The sequence below is a fragment of the Lathamus discolor genome, chromosome 2 (genome assembly GCF_037157495.1).
Source record: "Lathamus discolor isolate bLatDis1 chromosome 2, bLatDis1.hap1, whole genome shotgun sequence".
NCBI lineage: Eukaryota > Metazoa > Chordata > Aves > Psittaciformes > Psittacidae > Lathamus > Lathamus discolor.
The window spans coordinates 112,694,524-112,715,626 of record NC_088885.1 but is presented as its reverse complement, the minus strand read 5'-3'; the positions used below and the strand labels follow the sequence as shown (position 1 = coordinate 112,715,626).

The 21,103-nt window shown below is 39.2% G+C and overlaps 1 protein-coding gene and 1 long non-coding RNA gene across 13 annotated transcripts in view; both read left to right on the top strand.

The window, feature by feature from the left end:
- Positions 1 to 21,103, top strand: part of ZNF521 (zinc finger protein 521) — a 236,040-nt gene that overhangs the window by 100,234 nt on the left and 114,703 nt on the right. For 11 of the 12 annotated variants that reach the window (XM_065668152.1, XM_065668142.1, XM_065668145.1 and 8 more), the window contains one exon: positions 16,193 to 16,277. The exons of the other annotated variant lie outside the window; for it this stretch is intronic. In XM_065668152.1, coding sequence (XP_065524224.1) covers positions 16,193 to 16,277 — 85 coding nt within the window. The remainder of the gene's footprint in view (positions 1 to 16,192; positions 16,278 to 21,103) is intronic. 12 annotated transcript variants of the gene reach the window in all.
- LOC136008623 (uncharacterized) lies at positions 59 to 6,235 on the top strand. The gene is made up of 2 exons (XR_010610166.1): positions 59 to 4,207; positions 5,329 to 6,235. It is a non-coding gene; the product is annotated as an uncharacterized LOC136008623 (long non-coding RNA).

Genomic DNA, 21,103 nt, shown 5'->3' with positions numbered 1-21,103 from the left:
TTTTTTCTTTGCTCTTGACACCTTCCATCCTTCTGGAAAAATATCCCTTTTTTTCAAGCTGTCTTGTCACTTGTCATGCAATGTTTAGGCTGAACCATGTTACATTTCCATCCGTAGCCATTAGCTAGTAATTACTTTCTTCTTGATATGCCTTACATCTTGGATTGAATTGTGTGGAGTAGGACTAATTCCAGTCTCCCTAGGATATTGTCTTCTATATCACTGAGGAGAACTATCTTCATGCCAGCACAACCAAGATCTGGAATCTTACCCTAGCTCCCTTATGTGTTGGAATCCCCAGCTAGGAGTTGTGCTTCCGGCAGAGAGAATTAATGACGGAGAGAATAAAGTGAGCCAAAATGCTGGCAAACTGGGTAGATTTTAAAAAATATTTGTGAGCAACAAATTGAGGTGGTTTTTTGTAAATTGTGTTGTAGACATTCATTTCCCCCTCTTATAACTTATTTGATTAAGTAGAAGTGCAATGCTAGCCTAAGGTAAATTGGGAAATCAGTCCTTTGGATGCAATTCCTCGTTGTGTTTTTCTTTCCATTCCTGATGAACAACATTTTGATGTCACTGAAGCACCTAGTGCCTGATGATTGCAATCCCGTTCACACAGCATAACCTAGAAAGCAAATATCAAACTCTTGAAAGATCTCATCTGATTCCTCAGTCACCAGAGATCAAGTAATAACACCCATATATGGGAAGGTAGGGGGGTCATATATTGAGGGAAGGGAATCTGGTTTGTCTTCAGAGATGTTATCCATAGAATGACTTAGAGTTTATATTTTATGTATGGTATCTTGCATAATGACCCCTTATAGTTCAGGAAGCTTACAAACACAGCACAAATAAATTGTAAGCTTTTGTTTCAAGAAAGCTTTTAGCCTGTAATGGTACAAACATGGCGCAACCCGTTGTTGTGCAAGGGTATGGATACCCTGTGGCTAGGGAGCTGTTGCTCTTCCATCACCTTCCTCACTCTCTGTTTGTGAGCCCATCTGTTGGGTAGGAAACCTCTCAGCATGTCACCCAACAGTGTTGTGCAAACCAGAGGGCAGGAAGAAGGGAGAGAGGGAGGAATATACATAAAGATATGTGGGCCAAGAGATAAGTATTTGTGGAGTTAACAACAACATAGCTGAAGGATGGCTGAGAGAAGGCCACTGAGGTAGCACAGGGCTTGGAGTGCCACAAAGAGGGAGAGGAGCTGGGAGGCAAGGGTGAAGTACTAGGCAGAATGCATCTGCCAAGGAAGGGCCCTATGCTTTCATTACTTTGCACACTGGCTGGTGATGGGGGCCACCGAGGGACTGGGATATGGTGTGGAGTTTATGGAAGGAGCAGGTTGTTGGACTGAGAATCGCAGCTATAAAGAAAACCTTCTGTTAAAAGAAGAAGAAACAGGAATAGCTCCAGTTAGGTGTGGTTCAGACAATGGCTTGAACCTAGTGGTTCTGTAGTCCTACTGCTGAGTGGGAAGCACAGAACTACCAGTTGCATGTTTTTGATAGATTCAGTCATCCTGGTTTCTGTCTCTACCATCTTGCCCCGAGTGACTACATGAAATCTCTCTTCCCAGTGATGTTGGAAGCCAATTCCTCCTACCTCAAGCACAGTAAGAATCGTGTGTTAAGACAGTTACCATGATAAGATGTTACCACCTTGTCTTTCTCTTGCTTGTAAACTAGACAAAAAGAGATTTGGGGGTCCTTTGTGATACTGTAAGGTCAGTGACGTTCAATGTCATCAGTGAATCTTCTTGTGCATCAAGGTATAATCAGAGTTCTTGTGTCTTCTTCTGATTGGCATTATGTTCCTCTTTTTACTCCTTTCAATTTTTCTCTTAGAAATACATTTAAGATGATAAAGCCTTTTAAACTATAGCAAGACTTGTGAATAGCATTTGCCTGCTTTCAAATCACCTTTTGCCCCACACTGAGAGCCTGTAAAATGATTTTTCAGTGTCTATGGTTCTGGGGTTCTGGTCTCCACAGAAGTAACATAGACTTTCAGATTCTTTTCTCATGGGAAGCACAAAGCTGTCAAGTTCCTGATAGAGCATTAATACTTCTGGAAACCATAAATGCATGTTTGTAAAATCCTGAAAGATAATTTATTTTCCTAACAGATATTACTGGTTTCAAATTGTAGGGATGCAAGCATTATAGCAATGAGAATCAAAACTGGAAGTGGTAATACACAAATGTTTAATGCTATAGATTGGATGTCCAGGCTGAGGGAAATGAAAGCATAAGCATATAACACAAACAAATAGGATTGCTAAAATTTGTTGTTAGTCAGTGGCTTTGCTACTCTACTGGAAGGACATTTCTAGAACTGAATGGGACATTGAAGATGCATACTTAAACATGTTATTTTGGGGAGATCTTCAACACACAAAAAAATTAAGGAGTGAAGGTTTCATTTGCATTATTGAGAGTTACGTGGTTTAGATTTCAACCTTTCTATAAAGAACATTTCATTCCTATGGCAAGAAAAATGTGGATACTAGTTGTCAGACCATTAATAGTACTGAATACCCTTTGTTACTCAGTGAAAGATTACTATGGCAAAAGTACTAGAACATGTCTTTTTAAGATAAAATACTGAAAAACATCATTTCTGGCTTCTTTGCCAAATATTCTCCTGATTGAACTAGAAAACTTCTCATTTTAGCCTGTACTCAATAATGTGATAGAGTGCAATTACCTTAATATGGTATAGTGTCATCAGCTGAGCTCACCCTGCTTGCTAAGTGAAAGATGTTGACCTGAATTGTCTTCACTGAAAGTTACCTTTCAGTTGGGATAGGAAATCATGGGCAGTTTTCATCAGTCACAACTCAAGGAACAGGTCAGAACACATTAAGCCCATCATACTGCTGAATTCAGTACCCTGAGCCATCAAACAGACTTAAACAGGCAGATTGTATAGCTAGCCATTGAAAGAGCTCTAAAATTGGTAAATCTACAGCTTACTATTTAAGCCTAATGAGATGCCGAGTTCAGGTTATAGATAACTTGAATCATGGCAAGCACACACTTAGGCTAGGATAATAAATCTTCTTGGTGATAACTAATGTTTGAAGGTGGAGAGCAGGTCTGATATGATAGTGAATTGGGAACTAGACATCAGTCCTTTTTCTGTCACTCATTTGCTTTGACTCAGACAAATCTACTTGAACATCTCTGCTTCATTTTCCTTATTCCAAAAATAACATATATAGTTCCTGAAAAGTGTGTTGCCATGTTTAATTGAGATACAATTTTTGTAAGACCTTGGAAGATGAAAATCAGTGTTCAAGAAACACTGTGTGGTCTTGCTTCTTTTGGTCTTCCATAATATGCTGGCATGCACTTAATGGGAGAACTCATGACTTAGCAGAAGGTGTGCCCTCACTTCTTAAGCTTCAACACTTCTGTGCATACAGAATCATACCAGCGTAACTGTACAATAGTAGTTATGTTGTGAATTGCTTAGCTAGCAGGGGAGGAGGGAATGGACTTCAGCTTGCACCAACAGTTTACTGGTAAAACCTATCTTACACTACTGTACATGTTATTTGTAAATGCAGTTGCACTCATTTTGGGGTCCTTTTGGTAACATCCAGAGTAGGTGCTCAGCAAGCGCAATTGCTTCTGTAAGTAGCTTAAGTTATGTATCGCTTTGTTCCATGAATGTGAAGCTTATGTGAATACTGCATTACCTGTGGCAATGCCGACAGTGCTTTATTAATAATACAAGAATACTCTGGGTTTTCTGGTCCTGAGAAGAGAAGGAGCAGTGCAAGTCTGCTGCCAAATTACTGCAGGAATAAAGATGCTTGTTCAGGTGTTGCAAAAGACTTGCAGAAACTCACTGTAGCAGAGTATCAAAAGTGCTGGACAAAGGAGAGAACTAGCAACTGTCACACCAGCTGAAGAACAGCGTAAGCGTGAAACTGGGGCTGCTCTTCTGTCCTGTTGTGGTTGTGCAGAGCTGTATGCCAGGATGGGCATGTCACATCAGGGGACACTTGGGTACATCACAGCACCATTCTGGAAGGAGCCATGAAAAGTGCAGGCTGACAATGAGCTTGTGGAGGAAGGGTCACAAGATTCAGATGCTGCGTGGAGCTGGTGACTCCTTGAAACTCAACTTATCCGACCTCAGATAAATCCAGAAATGGTATCACCCTGGGAGAAAGAATGGAGCTCAGGTAGGTGCACTATTTTATCATTAGATTTTTTAATCTTTATTCACGGGCCCTGAATCTACCTTTATTCTCTCACTATTCCTCCCCCCCTTCTTGAAACACTGCCAGACTCACAAAGACAGAAAACAGGAACTGCCTTTTGATGTAGCTGGTTTGTTTCGACAGCATGCACTGGCAGTCAGAGATGGAAAGAAGAGAGAAAAGACTGTGAGCAACCCAGAAATGTTCCCAGATGCATGCTTTTGGCAGGGCAGGCAATAGCATTTTAGCACTATAAATCACTGTGCTTTTAACTGAAAAAAAAAAATGCACTGAAATCAATACTCATGCATTTAATTGAAATACATAAAGAAATTAAAATAATCCTCCTCATCAGCAATCCAAGCTGATCATTCTGACTACAGGATTTTTATGAATAAGCACATAAACTTGTAATGTAGCTGTAAGAAGTAGTGTCTTGGGTTTCCTGTCAGTGAATCCAGGCCCAGAACAAGTGATTTTCATGCTGGATTTTGGATCTGGAGACAAAAAGAGGTAAAGAAGGTTTGTTGCTGGCACAAAGATCTGGCTTTGAAATAGTTTGTGGAACTAATCTGTGGCAAACATATTTTCTGCTTCTGGAGTTTCAGAATGAGCTCACTAAGAATTCCATTTTTGTCTTCTTGAATTGTTTTCACATTGCTTTCAGGGAAGTATTATTTAAGATGTGACCATATATATCTTCAGGAAGGGCTACCCTGTTCTTCTTGCCACAGTAGGCCACCTTCACATAACATTGTGCTCTAATTTCTGGTGGTACCACTGCCATGAAGTGGCTGACAAGATACAACCTTAAGCATTTCTCTTTGTCTTTACATTTTCAATAGTGGGCTATCAGACAGAGTCCTCTCTGAATTTAACAAGGGCAGTGCTGTTTATTAGCCTGTTCCTGTAAATCCTACCAAGTTAAGCAGCAAACTTCACACCTTCTCACACACCATGAATTCAGTCTGTGAAAGGAAGCCCATGTGTTGATTGGGAGCTGCTGAACAGAAGCAGGAGGGGTAATTGTAGCGAGTTTTCTTAGTGTCCTGTCAACTGATCATTAAAATCTAATACCATTTGTCTATCCTGTTATTTGTCAGAGCCTTCAGATGGAAAAATTGGAGAGGCACCCTCTTCGCACCTGTGGAAAACTTTACATAAGAAGAAGAAGGGGTGATGTGTTGTCCAAAGGTTTCAAGAGCACCAAACCAAGATTTCCATGAACCAATGCCCTGAGGGGGAATGCCTGTTTGAAGAAAGGCAGAAGAACTGGAGGGGGACGCAGGAATGTGGTTGAAGAGCTTAAGCATTTCTAGAGAGGCCAAATGTAGATTCAACAGAGCTTTATGAAACAAAACATCTGAGATGCATACTCCCGACAGGTCAGCTGTGAAGCCCACTGTCCTCATTGGGCTTTCCCTGTACATGTATCTGCTGGCCTAGTGACCAGGGTAACATGCCACAATTTCTCTTCTGCACAACCCCAGTGGAAAGTCAGAATAGTATTTGTATGTATTTGTATTCTGACCTCAGAACTGGGTAGAAACAACAAGAAGTTTCCCTTGTTTTTCTAGCCTGATTTTCTTTAGGAACAAGACATGGGAAATCATGGCATGTTTCTTTTCGCCTGCTGGTTTGCATACCTCTAGAGAGTTCTCTCTCTTCCCCATCTTACTTTTGGCTTAGTCTTGGCAAGTTTCAAGAACAACTTCATAGATGAGGAGGAATCTCAAGGCCTGTAAAGTTTTTACAATGTTTAGAAAGAGAGGTGACTCAGCAGGTGATAGAATCCAAACAGGAAAAAGGCCTTTCAGAAATCCAAACCAGGAAGATGGCTTTAAGTGAAGTTCAGACCTGTTTTTTATGCAGAAGTCAATCAATCACAAGAAACGAAGCTTTAAGGAATCATGATCTGTTCTTTGTAGTGCTCTCAGACCAACTTCTTAAGTGACTGTAAATGTTTTGAAAAGTGTTTTTTACCACTGTTCAATAAAGTTGTTATATGTAGTGTGTGTATTGTCTCATACAACAAACATAACACCCAAATTTGTTACTTTGTCGTCAGGGAGATGAAATGGGCTAACCATTAATTTAAATGGTTATGTAGCCCCAGTACTGCTTGTTTCATGAAGTTGTACAAAATGAACATAAATTAATTACCTGATAGGTAGCATCTTGTTAAGGAGCCCTCTTCTTTGACCTCCCATAGCTCTATGATGGCTGGTAATAGATCTTAGGCCTGATTGTTCAAAACCCTAGGTACTTTTTTCTCTGACCAAAGTTGTCTTACATTTATTCAATTTCTTGCATTGTATTACAAATTATTGTATAAAATATGACCTGTAGATTTTTTTTACAGTGTTTTCTGCTGAATACAATAGCAGAAATATGTCTCCTGCTAACATCTGTCCTTGCAATGGGACATTTCAGAACAAGAGGCAGTGGGCACAGACTGACACACTGTAAGGGTGGTAAGACACTGGAATGGGCTGACCAGGGAAGTTGTGAATGCTCCGTCCCTGGCGGTGGTCAAGGCCAGGTTGGACAGTGCCTTGGGTGTTCTGGTTTAGTGTGAGGTGTCCCTGCCTATGGCAAGGGGTTGGAACTAGATGGTCTTGAGGTCCTTTCCAACCCAAACCATTCTATGATTCTGTGAGTTCCCCCTGAACATCATGGAACACTTACTGTGAGAGTGACTGAGCAGTGGCACGGGTTACCCAGAGAGGTTGTGTATCCTTTCAGATACTCACAAGCCATCTGCATGTGGTGCCTTACTGGAGCAGAGAGGCTATACCCTAGGTCCCCCCAGAAATCAGCCAAAGCCGTTCTGTGGTTCTGTGTTTTCTGCCATCCTTTGGGCACCTCTGCCAAATATATGTTGATGTTATCCTGTTCTTCCTTGGTGGTTAAACCTTTATTGTTAGTTTATGGCTTCATAAGTCAGGTAATCAAAGGATGGGTCCTCTCCTGATATTGAGCATCTCAGTACAGTCCTACCAGTAATAGCATGCAAATCTGAGAAAAAAGTCCCTGTCTGCAGTTTTTAATAGAGGCTTGAATTCCTCAAGATAAAACCCTCACATGCATTCATTGATCACTTGTAATGCCTGTGAAATGCCTCTGAATAGTGACTTAAAAATACAGCCGGTTACAAATATGGCCATTTAAAAGTTGCTTGCTGCTTATATACTCAAAAACAAGGTGGGTAGTAGGAAAGAAGAAGGCATTTATTCCCTTCAATCATACTCCCAGTATTGGTATCCTGTGTTGGATGGACTTCCTCTGTTTTTTACCTACTATCCAGATGCAACGTTCTGTGCAAAAAGGCACACCTAATAGCTTTTCATATCTGGAAGGCCACCTTTTCCTCTCTACAGTTTCCAATAGGAAACAGGGTGGTTCACCAACAAAGAACAATCTGAGACTCCAAACTTCCAAATTTCCTTTTGTACTTGTTTTTTCGCTGCTACAACAGTCTTTTTTTTTTTTTGGTTTCTGCTGATGGTTGGAATGGGTTCAATGGCAGTCTCTAGGAGAATGGATGTCTGCACATGAAAACCTTGCAGCCATCACTGACAGCAGTCAACTTGCAATTGCTCTTGTTCTGCTACTTGGTGCTTCTTTTGTTGGTATAGTCAAGGAGTGTCTGCATCACCTGATGATTTTCCTGAACTAGCTGTCTTAACCATAGCTCCTCAGTCTTCTTATGTTCCCTGCTTCACAGCTGGTGGGTGGTTTGTGTGATGGTGGTTGAGTTTGCAAACCTAGAAGTATGACATTCTGCTTCTGAAACAAATTCTGCAATCTTTTTTTTTTTTCTGGTAGGCAAATGGCAGACTGAAGCCCCATGCAAAAAGAAATGAGCTTATTACAGGGTGTACCCAAGATGAACTGCTGGAATGTTAAAAAGTAGTGTGAAAGTAAAAGATTATGAAATAGGACAGAAGGAATTCTGGGACGTTCCCTTAATTCTCTTAGAGGAAAGCAAGCATCTCTTCAGAGGAAAAGCCAGCTAGACACAGATCATTGTGGATAGCATTGAAGGCTGGCTCAGCAGAGTGCTTGTTTTGCTGGTACACCACTTCCTTGGGCAGCTGCACTGCCCCAGTGGAGTTTTCTCAACTGGGCACGCAGTCAAACATCCTTGCAGTGTCAGCAGCTGTGTGCCAGCTCAGATGCTACCAGTATATTTGTTAACATTGATGTGGCCTAAGAGTATCTGTACAGGATAGTAGTATAATTACAGCAGTATGGTGGTAGAACTCCTATATTCTGTAGTACAAGCAAGCCTTTATAAAACCTCAGTCTTAACAGTGTTACCATGTGAAACCTTCATTTGTGTAGTCCCATTCACTTCCCGAAGTGTAGAGCTAATTGCATGAGAAGGATCTAAGGGGTTTAATCCTTCTCCTGATACTTCAATGAAAATTAATTTCTTATATATTATGTATGAGTACTATATTTCTGTTTGTACATTAATATTAATGGTGCATATTTTTGAGCACAAGTTCTATTCTGTAGGATTAAATTATCTTGGTAAGTAATAGCCCAGAATTCTGCAGGAGTAAAGGTTGGGTTAAAAGTGGACAGTTAAGGGCAGCGGGGGGGTCCAGAGTCACACTCTGGAAAGTGAAGTTAATCAGCATTAGTTTTCCACAGTGTGGGATATAAGCGGTTTTAAGGTTCAAACAAAATAAGGTATATAAAAAGCCTCTGATTTTCCCTTTCTCTTAAAATCCAGATAGCTTTTGCAAAATTTGTGATAGAGAAAAGAGACAAAACAGTATTCTCTTCCGCATACTTGCAAACTGTTAATTTTATTGGGTTATATTTGCTGCTGATCATTGGTGAAGCAAGTAGTGACTTTTTTGAATGACAGTGTGTCTTCAGTATGCCTTTTTTAAAATGAAGAGGAAAAAAGCTTTAAAAAGAAAAAGGTCTTATCAGCTTACTCAGAATATCAGCTTTTCACTGATATTCTTGTACCTGCCAAGTCACGCTCTACTGCCAGTGCTTTGGTGCCACGGCATCTGCAAAATTATCAGTGCAGTCTTGATCACAGTTTCTCCTTAATGTCCTTAGCCACTGAGCTGCTCTGATACTGAGATGGTGAATGCTGGGATACCTCTTGATGGGTTAGCAGCTCTCAGGCTTCAGAGGGCCTCAGGTTTAGCAGCCTTTAAGTGAAATGTAAAGAGGAAAAAAGAGATGGGATGATGACAGAAAGAAAGTTCAGTTGCTGACACCGCCAGCCCTGAACTCCTGAGCACTGCTCAGCCCATACACTTGTAGTCCTCAGAGGCTCAGCTTCACACAGGATCAGGATAGACAGAAGTTTGTTTTCCAGAGCCAAACCAAATTCACAGTACTGCTACCTCTTTCTACTTACAACCTATGTAAACCTGATGTGAAGTAATTGAGAGAAAATAAATGTACACCCATGTGCTGCCAGGTCTTAGAGTCAGTTTTTCTGACAAGTACCTCACTTCAAAGACCTAGACAAAGAACTGGAGAACTCAAAAGGAAGAGATGCAATTTTAAAACGTTGTGAGGTGTGGTTCTGTCTGTGTGTGGAGGTGAGACATTGCAAGCTGGTGCACTTCATAAGCCAGGGGCAGGGAATGTTTGTAACTAAGACATTGAAGCCAGACATGATTAAATGCAGAATGCAGAATCCAGAACATAAAGCTGAAAGACAGAATGACAGACCCCACCTTCAAGCAGAACAGGGATGGAAGGACTTCTAGAACAAACATTTGTATTTCTGACTCCTCTTGTGTATTAAAGTAATGAGAAACCATAATAGAAGAAATAAGAAAAAATAACGGTTTTCTTCATTTGCATTTTGCTTACCTTACGGGATCGATTGTATTCTTTCTCTAGGCATGTACACTCAGACCCTGCTACAGTAAGACCCTGCTAAACAACTGCAGAAGAACAGAAAAACCCTCATAAAATCATTGTGCTTTTAAAAGCAATCAGGAAATACTAATTAAAGGGTGTTGTGTGAGCAATGAGAAGAGTTAGCAATTAGTTAAAAAAGAAATGCAAAATGACAGTGCCCCATAAGCAAGATAAATAGCTAACTATGCAGTGAAACTGGCTAACATATGCTTAGTTTTGTAAGAGCTTAAGGTTGACAAAATAAGCATCCAGGAAGACAGAAAAGAAATCCTCAATTAAGGTGCTGTCAAAAATAATCTGAGCTATGATGAAAAATGGCTAAATGGACAAATAAGCGGAGACCGTGGTTGCTCTTGTGCCTCATGCAGGGCCAAGCACACTGCTAATGCTTAATAAAATAATGATGTAATAAATCAGCTGGCAGCATTAGAAGTTAGCGCTGGCAAGTTACTGTAGTTAGTGTGCAAGGTTTAACTTGGTTTTGCATATGATTTGTTGGAAGCTATTCACTTTTTCTGGTCAGGTTACCTTTCTGTTGGTTTAACAGGTTGAAATAGCTCCACCCTGGATTTAATGTGAGGGAAACTGCGAGTGAATGATTGGTCTGGGAAAGGGGAATTTGAGGATGTGGGAGGTGTGGCATCACTCTCTTTTGGCAGCAGCGGATTGTCTCAGCTGAGTCATTGATCCATACCTTCGGTCTGTGCTGAAACTGAGGTGGGGGAAAGCCTTGAAAGTCCCCTTTACTGGTGTGATGAGGGTAAATAATGTTAACAGGTACACATCAAAGCCATTTTTGGTCATGCAGGAAAAGTGTGAAAGGAGTATAAAATAAACCGGGTGTTCCTGCAAACCTGAAACTGTAGGCACAGTGCATAGAAGCTATAACGTATTTTTTGTTATTTCATATAGGGAGCAAGTATTCAGTTAAAAGTGGGATACAGGAGATTCAGAAATGGTATATGTAATCTAGGAAACCAGCACTGTTGAAAAAATGCTTTGTTGTGGACCTTGTGGCACATCCTCCCCATGGTGAAGAATAAAGTATAGGTTAGGTGTAATCGAATGGACTATAGTATACAAGAAGTGACTTACAAACACAGAAAAACATCCATCCCCAAACTCTCAGAGAAGGCAGCTGAAGATAAGAGGAAACACTAAACAGATAAAGTTACAGTCTTCTAAAAAGAGGTATCAGCAGCCTGGGAAAAGGCTACTAAACAGACATTTAACAGGGGATGTAAGGATTATACATGAAATTACTGGCTTTTGAGCTTGATTAAACAGTGAGGAACATGACAGAAAGGCTAATCAAAGACATGATAGAAGAACACCTAGAAAGTTTGGATTTGATGAAGGATAGAGGACAAAGATTCACAAAGGGAGGATCATGCTTAAAATTTTCAATAGAGTATTTTGAGAGTAGCCACAAGTGCTGACAGAGAAGCCTATAAACATGATTTACCAGGATTTTAGCAAAGCTTTTGAAATGCTATAGCACAAAAGATTAATCTGTTAGGTGAATAAGTGTGGCATAGGGAGATATACTTTTTTGATTAGAAAAGAAACACTAACTTGGGTCTGGAAAGCATAGGAGTCTTGTGAATTGAAGCAGGTTATGCTGGACAAGTGTGAATAATGAAAAGCCTTAAGAATCACTGTTTACACCAATTTTACTGAATTTATGCAGCATATCAGTACTCTGGAAGAAAGAATAAGTAGTAAGGCGATGAAATTCCTTGATAGTACAAACCCAGGGAAATGTCAGAACAAAATAGGCAGATGGTAAAATTCTGAATGACTTTGACAAGGAGGTGGAGCACGGGCAGATACGTAGCATATGCAGTTCATTTTCAAGCAATATAATGAGGCTGGGGAATAGAAAAAGAAGAATGTATGGATACCTCAGACAGTCACAGGGCACAGAAGGCTACACAGAAGGATCTGCATACTTCTGGAGTTCTTCTGAGTAGAACTGAATCCTCTAGTATAGTGGTTATTAGTTGTTTTGCTTGTATAGAAAAAATTATGAACACAGATCATATTCTTGGGCCATTTATAAAAGCAGCAAAGCCTCATTTGACATGACATGGACACTTTGGGTACCTTTATAGAAAGGAAATTCTGAAAACCTTGAAGTGATAGGTAAGGATCGGGATAATGATTAAAGGTCTAGGTGATATTAATTATTCAGAAGGTTAGAAAGACACATGCATATGCTCTGCATGGATTGAAGACCCAATCCAAGGCTCATTAAAGGAAGACACAGAGAAGCTTTGCAAGCTGGAAGGCTTTAAATCGGTTTTGTGAACAGGAACGCAAGAGGCAACCAGATTGCCCGGTGCTCTTGTGAGACATTTAGTCCAAGCAGTTACTCTTGTACAACAATTTTGAATGGCCTCGGGAATGAATGAGGCCTCAGATTTACACTGAAATTGGGACTTGCATTTGTGTCAGGAGGGGCTTTAGTGAAGGACTGTGGGCTTGTTTATTGAAGAATTTTTGTGAAACATGAGGCAACAGTAATGTAAGAAATGAAAATGTTAAACCAGCTTCGTAATTCCATCAAGTTAGTATAAGTGTCACTCTTCTCTGGAATAAATCTTTGGAAGTTTTGCAATAAGGCACAGTTTAGAGTGCAGTACAGCTTCTCCAGCTACTATTACTGGTCCTGGCTGAGTCCATATGGAAATGTACTGGAAAGGGTCTTCTGTGACCCACTCTTGCTGATTTGAAATTATTTTGTAACAAGAAATGAGCGTCGGCTTGTTTTTGTGTTTGGAAGGGAGAATGAGGATGATGGAATGTTGATGTCTAACCGGAGGCCAACATGTCCTTTGGCAAATGCAGTGGTGGCAGATTAAGGTGTAGGTGCCCTCAGCTGTCTGCCCTTCATCACTCTGTGACCCTGGGCTGTGAGCTGGAGCAGCAAGGCAGGGCCTGGGTGCCCACTCGCTCCTTCCAAGTCCTCTGTAGGCAAGGGTGACTGGCACAAGTACCGCAAGGCTTCTTCCCCAGCTATTGAGGCAAGGGACGTGAAGCTGCAATACTCCAGGGCTCATTTCTGTCTTCCCTGCCAAGTTTCCCCTTTGAGTGAACATGGCTTGAGGAGGGGCTGAGCCTTCCCTTGAGTTTCACCCTGTTAGGGAACTGGGACCTGCCATGAAGCACATCAGGACCCAGGAGCTACTGTGAGCAGTTATGAGTCCCATGGTTCTGGCAAAGCTTGTGAGACTGAGATGTAACTTGCAGTGAAAAAGGGCTTCCTTAGAATGTGAAACATATGGAAATAAGTAGTGGGGTTTGTTCAGCTTGGTTTGAAAATGACTGGGTTTGATCATTTTGAAAACCTAAGTGTAATCGGAATTTACTTTGTTTGCTTTGAAAATAAAAACTTAACCATACACAAGTTTAGACACCTTGAGATGAGTGTATGTTGAGCTAATAAAAGTTGATGTCAACACTTTAGAATATGTTTGGAAACAAAAAAGACCTAGTGCTTGATCAAGCAGCAGTAACAAAAACATTCTTCACTTCATGATAAAAAGAAAACCTCTGTGTGATTCCACAAATATGTCAGATCATTCTGGAGAGGCTAGTAAGTGCTAGTAAATTACTATTTTTTGTTGTTGTCAAATGACTTTATTTTTTGGCATTAGACTTCAAAAAACCCCCAACCTTTGGATGTGTTGTCATTATGCACATCAGTCATAATTTTGCCAGCAATTGTTGACATGCACTCTGCTTTGCTGTGCTAACAAGAGAAAAGACCAGCCATTAAGTTTATGTTTCTTTGTTTTTGAACAAAGTCACATATCAGGAATAATGCTAGGGGTATGCTAATAAACAATATATAGTGCCAGTCATCAGGGAGTAAGAAATATTTTCTAACTAGTTCTAAAGGGAAACAATGTTTAAAAAAAAGGAGAGTGATTGTTATTTATGCAATATTGTTGTTCTATATGTCAGCATCAAAAAGCATCTTGTAAAGAGCTTAGCATAATAAATCCTTGATCGTGACTGTCATTATTTAGAGGTCTTTGATAGATCTAGATGTAGTGCAGTAAGGTTAAATTTACCAACATATAATGGGAAATCCTTTGACTGAATCTGAATTCTACCAATGTTACCAGTATTGTCACAACAGCAAAAAAGAGAAAAAGTGCTGTACCTTTTAAAACAGCAGGCTTTGCGAATCATAACTGTAAAACTAAGTCAAAGCAGATTTGTTTTCTGGTTGCCCATTGATTTTGTTTGTCTATGATGATTTAACTTGGTTACATTTCAGAAAGCTAAAGTTGATTTACATGAAAAGTGGCAAAAAAAGCTTCTTATTGTTTCCACCAAGAAACGATGCAACACATTTTTGTTACTGTCATCAAGAAAATTAAAATAGCCTCTGTGTATGAGAAGCAATGGGAGATTTGTAAAGAGGAGCCCACAGGAACATTTAATTTCAGAACTGACTTTGATTAGTTACAAATTTTTCAGTTAATTTGGGGAGATATAATGACATATGTTTAAAAAGTCTTTATGTTCCTTCCTACGGGCTTGAAGTAGAAAGATGCTTAACGGATGGGCAGTTTATCTGTCTGGGACAGGGCATCTAAATTTAGATGGTGATAACGGAGTCCAGCAAGTCGTTAATAATGTTTAGGGTCAGGTGTAAAATAAACTTTTTTTAATATAATCAATAATACCAGCTGCATAACACTCTTCAGAAGTTAAATTTGTACAAGACAGGGTGTATTTCTGATGCACATTATCCAGTGAACCCTCCTTCTTCCACACCTAGTATATGCGAAATCTGCAATTTACTACATCTGTGCCAGCTTTTTCTAGCTTTACATTCTTTAAAAAATATATGTTTTTCTTCTTTTTTTTTTCTTTTTGCTGATGTAGGCAAGGTGCCTGTGGCTGTACAGAAAGATACGTGTCTCTTGAGTTACTGCCTTGATGTGGCAGTTCAGGGCTTACCTTGCTTTTGTTGCATCTTCAAAACAACAGTTGAGCTTTCCAGCACTGTTACCTTAGGACTTGAGTCCTTGATACTACAATTATGCAGTTGAATAATTTTATGAATCTGGCTTGTCTCATTGGATGCTTGGATAACTTCAGATTTTAAGTTTTATGATGAAAACACAAAATCTTACTTTTGAATATACTCTTTAGTTTTTGCTGTTAAAGTAATGCTTTCCTATATCAAATCTCTGGCCAATTCAGGTCAAGAAGAATAAGAGAAAATACAATCACATTCTTAGGATGTTGAAATGTCTTGGACAAGCGATGTACCTTGTAGAAAAGCAAATAGCAGATCTGTTTTGAAAGACACCAAGACACAAATGAAAAACTTCTGCACCAAAGAGAGAAATGCATACGCTGGTTTATAATGTAATTTGATCTGTATACACCATGGTCTTTAAGTCAGGGCTAATGTAATGTGGCCAGAAGGATTGCTCTCTGTCTAGTTTCCAGCTAGCCTTCCCACCCACTTTTGGTGCAGACTTGCCAATAGACACCAAAGCAGCTGCCCAGGTACAGTAAGCATTTGTCCATACAAGCAGGACTCCTTGAAAGATGGCAACCTGATGGACAGTTTTAAAATGTATGGTGCAAAGGAGCAGCCCAGTTGAGAATGAAGGAGAAGCAGATTTCTGATTTCTGTGTTCTGCTCCTGGCTTCCCCCAGTTCTGTAGTAGGCTCAATCTATTAGTATAAAGTGAAGGATTAACATTGATGTTCGTAGTGTTTGAATCACATCCCACACATCCTCGCTGCATTTTGCCTTCCATGAATGTAAAGCTGGTGTATTAGCAAAACTGGTCTGTCCATGGAGTTAGAAAGCTGAAAAAATACAATCTCTACAGAGTTTCAGGAAATTCAGATGAAAGGTACTAGAAAACTACAGAGCGTGATATTTTTTAAATATTAATAATTAAGCCTTAATGAAAACACTGCTGGAGAGCTTTAAATGACCACTTTGAACTCAGTATTCTGAGTTATAATGAAATGGTTCCAATTGTACGTTTCAGTAAATTCTATCTACCCTTGTTTCTTTAGAAGAAGACCTACCAGTGCATCAAATGTCAGATGGTTTTCTACAATGAATGGGATATCCAAGTTCATGTTGCAAACCACATGATTGGTAAGTGAAGCACTAAAACTTCTCGAAGACAGATAGTCATTTGTCTTACTCATGATCATCATTGCCTCTAAAATTAAACAGAGTTAAGGAGAAATTAATTGTGCATCCATCAATGATTAACCTAGGCATGATTGACTTTTTTATTCATACTATTAGACTTGATAAAGCATTAACATACTTTATTTTCTGCAAGGGCTAGTTTAGACTTCTGCAGAGAATTATATATCTACTGCCAGTCAAAACACAGGTGATTAGCAAATTAAACTTCTAATCGTTTTTGCATTATTGAAAACAAACTAACAGGAATGGTAATGAACTGGATGTTAGCTTTCCGTAGAGTTTTAGACAGGTTTTAATTTCAGAAGTTATTATGGTAATGACACTACTGTGTACTTCCCAAGCACCTTGGTACCAAAATCAAAACTGGCAAGTTTTTGTCATTAGGAAACATAAATAATTCAAATGGCCATAAAATAGTATTGTTTGTTGTGTTTGAGCAGTATGGAAAAAAATCCTGAGTGTATCTGTATACAATTAAATACTATCATTTATTTGAAAAAAAGAAAAAAAAACCCACAAGGAACTGTAGTATTCAGTAATGGAATCTGCTCTTTTAGGTGCAGGTATTAAAAAAGTCTTTTAGGATTCCTGAATCCAAGCCTGGCTTGATGTTTACAAGGCTGTTACAGTTGTAAATTGGAATAAAGCAAAACCTGCTTTTTCTTTGATATTCATATTTTCCTATTATTTGCTTATTCCCCGTGGTTTACCCATAATGTTTTCAATTTGGTAACCACTCAGTAATAGCACTAAGAGTTCTATCAGCCAATTAAATTTATCAAGCACATCATTTGCCCGCTAATAAGATAACATTGCTGGAGTTGTCTCATTTTTTTTAGCCTCTTTTCCAAATTTCACTTTTCAAGACAGAGATGGATACCATTGATTTTTTTTACTACTGCCTCCCTGTTTTTCTTGCTATAATGATAGACAAGCATGCAAAGCAGAGAACAAACAGTATAGTATAAAAGCCAGTAATTAAAAATCCAACAAATGAGAATTTGCTGGGTTTTTTAATTTTTTAACTTAAAAATATTTCGATGTTCATTGTTTTTTTTCTTTGAAGGTAACATGCGGGTTTCTTCCATAAGCATTAGTAATTTGGCTGCACTGTAAAATAAATTTACCTGCCAAAACTTAATAGCCCATTTGTCTAGGTACTTTGTTAACAGGTTTTAATACATTGAGAGCACGAACATTTCATATGCTTTTCATAGAATTGAATAAATGCGAATGACAAGCTGGTTTTGTAAAGAAGCAAAGTGATTTGCCTGTTGGATTAAGCTTTAGTTTTGATATTTTATGTCTTTGGGGAGGAGATAATTTGTATTCAATCTGGGTCAGTGACATGGAATTTAAAAGTAGGTTATTACCAACAACAGAACTCAACATTTCTGCCGTTTTCTTTGAATCCGGTGTTCAACATGTTCTTAAATGCAATATATAGTGACACTGTATGAGAGGTGAGAGGGAATATGGACACTGTGAGTAATGGATAATGCTGGAATAGCAGAGTGGTGTGTGTGCTTGCCACGCACTTCACCAGTGCCCCACATTTTCAGAATAGAAACCCACTTCTTTCACAAAACACTCAGATTTTCTCTCTTTTATTTTCTTTCTCTGTTTTCTGGATGAGTATTACTAGAGGGTCAGAATGGGAGGAGAGAAAGGAGGAGAGAGCTAGTAAAGCAGGACAAATCCAGTTAGCTGGCTTCAGCCTGCAGATCTGCAGAGATGGAGATTTTCTTAAACTGAGCTATTAACTGCCTATGTTTTATTTCTAAAAGCTGGATGCGGTGGAATGAGAAAGAGAATCTTTTTCAAAATATTTAATTGTTTTGCCTGTGTTGTATCTAATCATGCATGATATTGCTTCATGACATAACCATAGTGACACAGATTTAAGTGTGCTTAATGTAAAACCTTCCCAGTGAAATAAAGAAGGAGCTTGCAAAACATACAGGGAGATTTGCCGGTCATGCTTGTGGTAATCTGTGTTCAGTGGAAGATTCTTATCTGCACTGCCAGACTTAACAGTGCAGCTCCTAATGATGTAGCCTCGATTAAGCAAATGCAGGGGGATTTTGTATTGGGGTGGAGTGAAAGGAATATCAGCGTTCCGAAGAGTTTTGAATGTGACCTCGCAATCGAAGTACAGGGAAAAATAATTTCTGATCTCTGATTCTGTTAGCCTTCTCACCACTAATTGGATTTTTCCTTAGCTATCTTTCCAATTTCACTCTTCCCCCTCCCCTTTAATTTATATCATTGTTCACAGGCCTTTTTCCAAGACCATATTCTGTCTTGAGAGAAAGGTTCAAGGCGTGACATTAAGCTGTTTAAAATTGGTTCTTAGCTTATGTGTGTCTGTAGGTAGGCTTATAGTATTCATATATAATACAGAAAACAGGCAAACCCATTTGTGTAAATATATATAATACATAACCCATATATATACACCCATAGATATCTGTATGAATATCGATATGTAAATTGAAAAATATTTTAGGTGAAACACTTAAGTGAATATCAATTTGTTAATTGACAGCCCATTTGCCAAAAAAAGAAAAAATGGTTTCCTAAACACGTTGGTCCCCCCTTTTCTACATGTAGCTGACAAAATATGTCTTCTTGTCCTGCTTTCCTAGCAGGAGATGGGCAGAACAAGGTGTCTTTTCTCCTCTGCAGAAGGGAAAGTGATAAAGCTTTGGGAAAAGAGAGACAAAAAAAGGACTTTAAATGTGAAGGAAAGGGAAGGTAATCTGGGAAGGCAGGAGTTAAAAAAGCCAAACAGTGTGATAATTCCTAGATCAAATATAGGGGCAATAAATGACTTTACAGACATCATCACACAGTGTCAGGAACTGTTATTTCCTCTCACAGTAAAATGTTATCATTATCTGTGTTGCGGTTATTGATGGATGTGGTGTCTTCTTACCTGAAGACACCATACCATAATCATAATTCAGTGAAGGGAGAAAAGGAGAGTCAGTTGGGCCATGGGACAAACAAGAAGGTGGAAAGTCATCTGCCAGACTCCACTCAGAAGTGGATGGGAACCACTGATAGTGATGCATGCTCAGCCCGCTGAGGGAAACAGTTCATACTCACCATCTTCTTGGCCATTTGGGAACCTAGAAAAGTTTATGGTGTCCCATCTAATTACCGTGCCCTTTGAACATGATCCTGGGATGTAAACTGAGTTCATGTTGCTAACATCCACAGAGAGAAGTTGTATTATGGAAGGTCACTGAGGCAAAGATACATTTATAAAACCCCAGTGTGAAACTTAGACTTTTAAATAAGGCAACTGGAATTACTTTGTTGGCTAAAATAGCTCCACTGAGGGTAGATATTTTTAGGCTGTGTGTATGTGTGTGTTTTTGTCTAATCAAATATAATCTCAACTAGACATTTAGCAGGGGAAGAAGGATTAGAGGCTATTTGAAAAGCCTCTTACTCTTCTTTGTTAGGAGGGTATATAATGTTTTTACAGATTTTGTTATACGTTTCAATCAATTCAACAAGAGGGATTATGCCACCTAATGGAAAATAAAATCTGCAGATGACCCAGTGAAGTGTAACCTGAAGTATCTTTGACAACAATGTAATTTACATTACTTATTACACAAGTTATATATTAAAAAGATGTCATAGGGATAACTTTCCTCAGTAACTACGTGTTCATGACTTTTAGAATTTCCCATTTTAAAACTGTTCTGCAGCCTTCAGTTGGGTCTTCCCAGCATCTTTGCGAAGGGACAGGGCAATAAGCCTTTTCCATTGAATAGATGAGGACAAAGAGGCAAAGAAGTGGAATTCCTGGCTTGCATTAAGTGAGTGAAAGTTCAAGAGTTCTGACTGCCAGATCTGTCTGCACATTTCTAGACACCATGCTTGTCGAGCAATGCCTGTGTTTGCTTAAACTACCCACTGATTCAAGCTTAGGCTCAGCGATGCCAGTGGACAGAAAGCAAGTCAAACTGTGGGCTTTTGTAAATAGGCCCTCTGTTTAGGCATTATTTTAGACCTAGATGTAAGCATGTACTTTTATTTGGAAAGCATGTTTGTTGGTGTGTATGTGTATTAAAATTTGTTGGTAAAACAATTTCTCAGCTTTTGGGTAGGAAAGGAGGAAGTGTAAATCCAGGTGTGTTTCACATGTGTTTAGGAACTGCTGGCATAAAGGGCGATTCTTCATCCACCTTCTTTCTTTTGCCTTTCCCCCAGGTGGAGTGAGTAGCATTTTTAGCAGCTTTCTTTGAGAAAATTCTGTTTCTGGGTGCATGGTGCCTATTGAAAAGGGAGGCTTTCTAGCATCCATTTGTTTTCATCACATAGTTTACAGCTGGCATTTGACCTGAGAGGGTAAGGAAGAGAGTCTGCCATTGTTTGTGTTCTGTTAGCTGCACTCCACTGCTCCTCCTATTATTTTCCCTGTTATTTTAAGCAGACAAGCTAAACATTGTTTTTTCTTCCACTGATTCTTTTACATCTGTACTATTTGATGCAGTTCAGTGTGAATAGACTAAACAGTTGCCGTAACAGTTGCTTAGGATTTTGCACATATGTACATGGAGAGTGGCTCAGAACTGGGGGAGGGTAGACATGTTTAACTCAGAAAAGGAATTACTCCATATAAAATTATGAGGCTCAACAGCAGTAGTGTAAATTTGTAAGTGCTCTGAGTAAAGTGCTGTTAGGCATGAGATAATGTAAAGAGATGACATTGCCAAGAACTATTTATGAAGAGCTTATTTTTTTTC